We start from the raw sequence: 6,941 nt of genomic DNA on the forward strand, positions 1-6,941 counted from the left end.
GGTACCATAATTTTTTATTGGTTGACTATATTAACAGCAACAGTTAATAGATTTTGGATTTTGTTCAACCGCATCACCAGAGTCGAAGTTTATAACTGAACCTGGACATATAAAATAGATAGCCTAAGCAAACCGTTATTATGTGACCGATTTCACACGTCAAGGAATAAAATTATGAATCACTGGTGTATACTATGGAATTAATTATGTGTATAACAGCATTTTCATCCACAGTTTTTAACCAAATGGTCAGAATTAGAGTTACAAAGATTCAAAAACATGAAAAAAAAACATTACATTTTTAAAGAGTAAATCTTTGGAAAACAACATTTGTGGCAACATAGAAGTTAATTATCTGAGTGCAGACCACTTAATTAGAAAAACACATACCTACCGTATAGACGTGTTTGTCATTATCAGGTTTACGAAAAGGCCTATTACGTTAAAAAGGATCAGACTGAGGAAGTTTGACTTGTATTTTGTTTATCTTCGAAATTTCACAAAGACTTTGTTTATATAAGACAGGTCATGTTCCCGATAAGTGATGACTGCGCGAATAGACAAACATTAGTCGCCGATTTTCACGCTTTTCTATCTGCTATGCAATCAAAGCCGAGCTACAAGATAATTGGTGATAATTGTCGTAGCGCCAAGAGCTTTGCGGGAAACTGCAAGCTTCCTGTTATGGCATGTGACAAAGTAAATAAAGTAGCCCTTTATAAAGAGCAAAAACAAGCGGCATAGGATTTTCATGCAGACGCAGTGAATGCCAGGTAGTTTAGTAGTTGGACCTGCCATCAAGCATGAGAAAGATCGTGAACGTAGTTGCGTTTCGAACTTGTGCTCAGAAATAGTTCTTCAGGGAATGTTATCCTAAGCATTCATAATAAAATAATGTCGGGTGGATGTTAAAACGGAGTTTGGTTAATTATGCAAAATTGCGCAACAAGCGTTACGAACGACAAACTGAAAGTATAAACAGTCGAATGACAAAGTCTGCGTGGTAATCATAGTTCCAGTTGAAACTAAATCAGACAATTTTCAGACACGTTTTCCAGTGTGCAAAGGATAAGGATGGCAGCCGCGTGATATAATTCATGAGATGGGAACAAACTGATGAAAAGTGGAAAACGAATCGCTCTAAAAGCACAGTTACTTCAAATCAATCGACCTGAATTCAGAAATAAATTTGAGCAAACACTAGATCTACTTTACGGCCGGTAAAAGACAAGAATACCCAAGTCGCCAGTCTTGCAGTGTCCGAAGTAAGACGTTAAAACAAGAGTTACTTGCGTGCGGCATATTGAAATCAGAACTATATCTCGCCCACGCTTGGTCATCATCACTCTTACGTTTTAAGCCTGTCACACGCCAACTGACTCTCATTTTAACAGTTTATTTTAGCTTGATATTAAGTGCGTGGAGCAAAAGCAGAATAAACTTCGTGGCCAGATGTTATAAACAAAGAAGTTCGTATACTGATACTAGAGGCTATGGTATATATACTATACTATGGTCTATATTATGAGGCTCATAGTATAAATTAACGAGCCAAAGAAGAACGTCGTTGAGCGACAGGGCCTGTAGCAAAGGTTAATCAACAGAAAAACATATTTTCTGCTCCAGAAGAGCACTGTGCGTATTTGGAATATAACCACGACAAATGTCAGCAAACGTTAAGTACATTAAATCACAGGATCATAAACGTAGCTTCACAGCGTCAACTATACTCTAGTTGCGATGTGATATTTCTTACTTAGGAGAACAAGCGCCTTCAAAGATAATTGTTTATAGCAAACAGCAGGCATCATCATTCCCTTGGGAAAGCTTGTGCAGTAGGAACCGAGTTTTAAACTTTGCACAACACGACGTGCTGTGGTAAACACAGCACAGATCAGCGTGAAGCTCCAATTAAGGCTTTTTGGCGATTCAACAAATACCGTTTGTATGCTGCCCTTTGTAAAGATTAAATTTTCTTTCGGTCTGTTTGAAAATTGGGGCCAGAGCTAAGTTTTCGCAAATCTCTCGAAGAAAGGAGACTCGGTGAGTGGCTAATAATGGGTGTGGAGCAGGACAATAAATCGTCTAAATTACGCAGCGGGTGTTAGCGGCGGTAAATAGTTGGCCCAGAATAGAATTACCACTGTTATTTACTCTATTCCACTAAAATCTCAAGTTTTGCCCAGGGAGCAGGTTACGAATTTCTGGCAATTTTCTAAACCTATGGAAATAAGTCTATACTCAGCAGAAACAGTGTGTGTCGGCACTGCTTAGGCGCAGTGTATATAAGTGGGTGTTTGTTAGTCTTATAACGCATCAAGAAAACCATAAAGTTTGCACAGATGTCAAAGTCACATAATTATAGATTTAGAAATTGTTATTTTTTGTCGCAGCATGGTATGTATAACATGCATTCACATCATGCTAGATATAACATTACAAAGAACAAAACTGCACAAAACTTTTCGCCTTAGCAAATGAAAAGTATTTCGTTTCGTTACCTTCTTTGGTTTCAGATGACCTGTGTTATAGCAATTCATACGTCACGGTGTGCACGCGAGCGGAGTCAGATTAAGGATGATGGAAATGCCAACAGCAATTGCCGACTGGCACGCAGGTAGTATCATGACGTAGCGGGATAAAGTTCGTGTGACAAAAATATTGTATTAGAGGGAGGTGTGCAAACAGAGAGATGGGACAGTAGGTAGCGGTAAACAATCACGTCTGGGTTAACAGGACTTGAAATGTTGTAGATAGATAGTGGTTGCAAGAGCTATTGGAAGAGGTAGAAGCTAAACGAGATTTAAAGGGCTTCACCTGTGACGCAAGGCTTCAAAAGTAAAATGTTTTTCAAATACGAATCTAATTCCAGTCATGGTTGACCTTGCTTGTAAGCCTTCTCAAATACCGTAAGCCAAATAGAAGAAGTCCCTGGATGACAATGGTATGCGCATCATGGCAGAAAGCAAGGATAGTTCTTTGTAATTACAATAGTGAGATAGCTGATTTATTGTAGTGGGCATCCTGGGCAAAGAGATAAGTTAACTTTTAGTTAAATCCGGCTGCAACAGAGCAAGTACAGTATGTCAATATTTGTAACAAAGTCATGATCTGCGCCCATTATGAATCAATCACATACCGAACAAAACGCAATGAAAACCTTATCAAATAATGTGTTGAAGCATTGTAAACAGAGAATAGTAAAACCGTCAGCCCTAATCAGAGTTCAAGAGCTTTTCCTCTAACTAGAGTTTGATGTTGCAATAGATAACGTTTTTTACAGTTGTCGTTGCCATAACAGCCTGTGGAAAACAGAGTGAATTACGTCAATACGTTTTATCCGCACCCAAGTAACTTATGAAAACACGTTTGATGTTTGATGTGGAATTATTATATTTGTCATGCGTTCTACTCTCGTTAATGCGGATAGAGTTATTTTGGCCATGCTAAATTCCGTTCATTGCTGAAAGATGAACGGGCCGCTCTATTTTAAACGTGTTATTCATTGACGATATGACGATACAAATTAATCGGTAACAATGACACTGGCGTTGTGAAATGATATGTCACTTAAATTACCAGATAAGAAGAAGGTGCGAAGTTGATGGTTTAAAGCATATTTATCAGGTTTGTTGTTGAAATGAACGCAGTCAGTCAGTAACCGTTTTCGAAATAGGAAAGTTTTACCCATGAGCGAAACTGACTCTCTGTAGGCCGTACGGAAAACCACGGCGTGTTATTTTTCGGATTAAGTTGTATGATAAGGAACACTTCACAAGGTGAAACTTGAAGAGTAAAAGACAAGTGTTTCGAGGTGTTCTTTGTTAGCGGACAGAATTTTACATGTTCTCGTATAGCCTAGTTAAATGCACTATAGCTATCCAGCTGCAGGGCAATTAGAGACCCTTCGTTTAAATCAAACTTTACAATATGACAGCAATCATTATAAGCACTATATAATGAGATGTACGGAAAAGAAATCATGTAATTAATTCATCACCATAAAAGCGAAGAAATTTTGTAAACTTTGTAAACTTTTGTAAACATCTCTTTAACTATGCACTTAGTGTTTGTAATAAGGGTGATATTTAAACGATAATTATACGCTTTAAACAAATTACTTAGTACGAACGAAATTCACCAGTCAAGTTGGTTTCGTTGCTGCATTGAACTTTACTGATCCTATTATCTGCCTCTATTTTACTAAAACCATTGGGTTATCAGTAGCTTATGTAATAGGCTGAATAGGTTAATGCGATAACTGAGCACGCCAGTAAACAAGAACAAAGTGATTGATGCTTTAGCATGGTTTATACTATAGTATCCGTCCGTAAATAGTCACTAGACCAGACAATAACACTCTCTATGTTTATCCAGAAAGCAAATTTTCACTAACATTCTCAATAAACAGTTTTTTGATATAAATGATCATGATGATGACGCAAAACCTACAAGCCGTCCATACGCTGATGAGAACACCGGTAAGCAAAATGGGCAACGCCACCTCAAAGCCATCTACACCGAACGATTTCCGCAAATTGAAAGAAATATCTGACAAATTAAACCTTCCAACACGACGACCTTCAGTGGTGCAATGGAAGCAGGTATGCCTGTGACGTCGTGTTTTGAAATATGATAGGGGTGTGATATGCTTACCTATCCACTGCGCAAGACAATTAATCCTCATTAACGTGATTACCTGCGTCTACAGATCATCGAGAACAGGAAGTCGCGCGGGCAATACGCAACGTCCGGTGAGCCACAATATTTAGATGCAATTGCTGCTCAAGGGCTTAGTGATAGCGACTCGGCTGATGAATTAAACAACTGTGATACTAAGGTAAAAGGGTTGTAAGATTTCGTTTAAATATTTTAAGCGTTTTTCTGTTGACATAAAACTTTATGTGCATTAGTGTTATCGGGTACTGTAGGTCAATACTGCTCCTGTAAAAAGAGGGTCTGTTGTGTGAGATAGTGAGTTATCATGAACTATGTTAACAAAAGTTGTTCTAATCTCAGTGCCGCGTTGACAACTACCCATTCTCGATCATACAAGAACAGCAAGAAACTCCGACCAAAATGTCAACCATGAATCCGCTGGCAGCTTCTGTGCCCACACCAATTCGGCGACTGCGACGTATCGCACGAAACGTTATTCCCGAAATCCAAGCAGAAGATTGTTCAAGAAAAACACGGGAATCGAACAGTGAAGGTATCACCAATGATGACGTATCATTGAGCTCGACTATATCGTCACACTCAACGATATCCGATATTAATATGGAAGACGTGTCAAAAGCATCACTGTCAAGTGACACGAGCCCGTCCAATGAAGACCTCAATGCTCGATACCGGAACGTGACCCAGGCTTTCGAGAAAATTCGACGGGATTTGGTAAGCGATAAGGCTGCTAGTAACGTTTCATAATCTGGCGTATCAAAGTTCAATATATCGAAGAATGCGGGTAAGATATGGGCAAATATCTAACCGCCGTGCACCTGACAAAACATTAATAAATGCAAGAATAAGCCTTTTTGAAAAAATCAAGATTGCAAAGAGCACTATTGCAAAACCAACAATGGTTTTTTGTTGACTTAACACAACAGACGGACGCCTGAGTAGTTAAGTGGGTCAGAAGCCTTTTATGTTGCCGGCTTTTCATAATTGTTACTTGGTCTGATCACAAACATACACGTTCGACATATCAATGAATCGGTTTACCTCTCGTCTACACAAGTATGCATTGGCCCTTCTGAATGCGTGGAGAGACTTCAAGTGTCACGGTGTGTTGGCCCAGGATGATCTATTACTTTCCCGCCCAAAACGTTTCAATTTAAAATCACATGTTCAGATATTTGTTTGCTGGATGCACGTTAATGATCAACTAGAGACCAACACAAACAACTACGGGCGCCTTTTAAACTTTTAAAACGAAATAAGTTAAGGAACAATTGAAATTCGGTTTAAATCATAATCGAAAGGCAAACATTTTACTTTTGTTCGGTTGATTTGGCACGAGAGTAAAGTTATTTATATTAACGTGAAGGATATAACAAATATCCTGTTTAAATAACAAACCATTCACAGCTTATCAGTTCATCAAAATCAAACTCAATAAAATTACGTTTATTTCAACAGGTAATAATGCGAATAGAAGACAATAAGTTGGCTCGAAAGCTACTCGATGTTCGAGGTAAGATGAACCTCTTGAGGGCGCAAAAGAGCTGCGAGGAACATGCGGAAATGCTTGATGACATCACATACGAGTTGGAAGAAGAGGAAGAACTGACAGGATTGATAAAAGGTAAAACAAACCATTGAGCCTTTAAAAATACCTCATTTTGCTAACAAATGGGAAGCAATTCACGCCCGCAAAAACCTTGAACGAGAATTAAGTGGTACGCTTTTGGTCTTGCTCATAAATGCAGTAACTCATATGTCTTTTTCAGCATGCGATCTCTCTGATCGAAAGCCAGCCTTTTTGCTATCAGAGTTTTCTCCATTGCGAAACATCGGCGTTAGTAGAATGAATTTGAACCGCCGACGATTTTCAATCCGTTGATATGCTGGTCTTCAGCGACGGACCTAAAGCTGTACCCTGCGATGCAAGTACTCCGAGTGATAGAGACACCAGGGGCAGTGCTCGACCCAAACTGCGTTGAGTTATGTTTCTTGGTTTTTACCGTTGTTTGCTTATATATATGTTTGTAATAAAATACTTTTACTGAACAATTTGTCCTATGGATTGTTTAATCGTAAAGTCATTTATTCCGCTATATTCACAATAAGCACTAGTTTACCTGCTCAAACCAGTAACAAGGTGTCGAATCACCGTTGAAATCGGTTTATGTGCGGTTTAGGTTATAGCCCTTAGTTGGCATGTAACTTCATTAAATGCTGACAAAATCAAACGTCTTTTTAGATATAAATACCACTTTTCA

The 6,941-nt window shown here is 38.6% G+C and overlaps 1 protein-coding gene across 1 annotated transcript; it reads left to right on the top strand.

The window, feature by feature from the left end:
• The first annotated feature begins 4,380 nt into the window (after positions 1–4,380).
• On the top strand, positions 4,381–6,726 carry LOC143457155 (uncharacterized). The gene is made up of 5 exons (XM_076955222.1): positions 4,381–4,604; positions 4,712–4,840; positions 5,020–5,394; positions 6,139–6,304; positions 6,450–6,726. The coding sequence occupies exons 1-5, from the start codon at positions 4,425–4,427 to the stop codon at positions 6,560–6,562; spliced, it is 963 nt and encodes a 320-aa protein (XP_076811337.1). The 5' UTR covers positions 4,381–4,424; the 3' UTR covers positions 6,563–6,726.
• The last annotated feature ends 215 nt before the right edge of the window (positions 6,727–6,941 follow it).

This window comes from Clavelina lepadiformis, chromosome 1, assembly GCF_947623445.1.
Source record: "Clavelina lepadiformis chromosome 1, kaClaLepa1.1, whole genome shotgun sequence".
Taxonomy (NCBI): domain Eukaryota; kingdom Metazoa; phylum Chordata; class Ascidiacea; order Aplousobranchia; family Clavelinidae; genus Clavelina; species Clavelina lepadiformis.

What these genes read in the sequence shown, in the direction of transcription:
- LOC143457155 (XM_076955222.1), top strand. Translation starts at nt 4,425, where the DNA reads ATGATCATGATGATGACGCAAAACCTACAAGCCGTCCATACGCTGATG. An exon ending in CAGTGGTGCAATGGAAGCAG is followed by an intron (nt 4,605 to 4,711) that starts GTATGCCTGTGA and finishes CTGCGTCTACAG; the next exon opens with ATCATCGAGAACAGGAAGTC. An exon ending in AGAAAATTCGACGGGATTTG is followed by an intron (nt 5,395 to 6,138) that starts GTAAGCGATAAG and finishes TTATTTCAACAG; the next exon opens with GTAATAATGCGAATAGAAGA.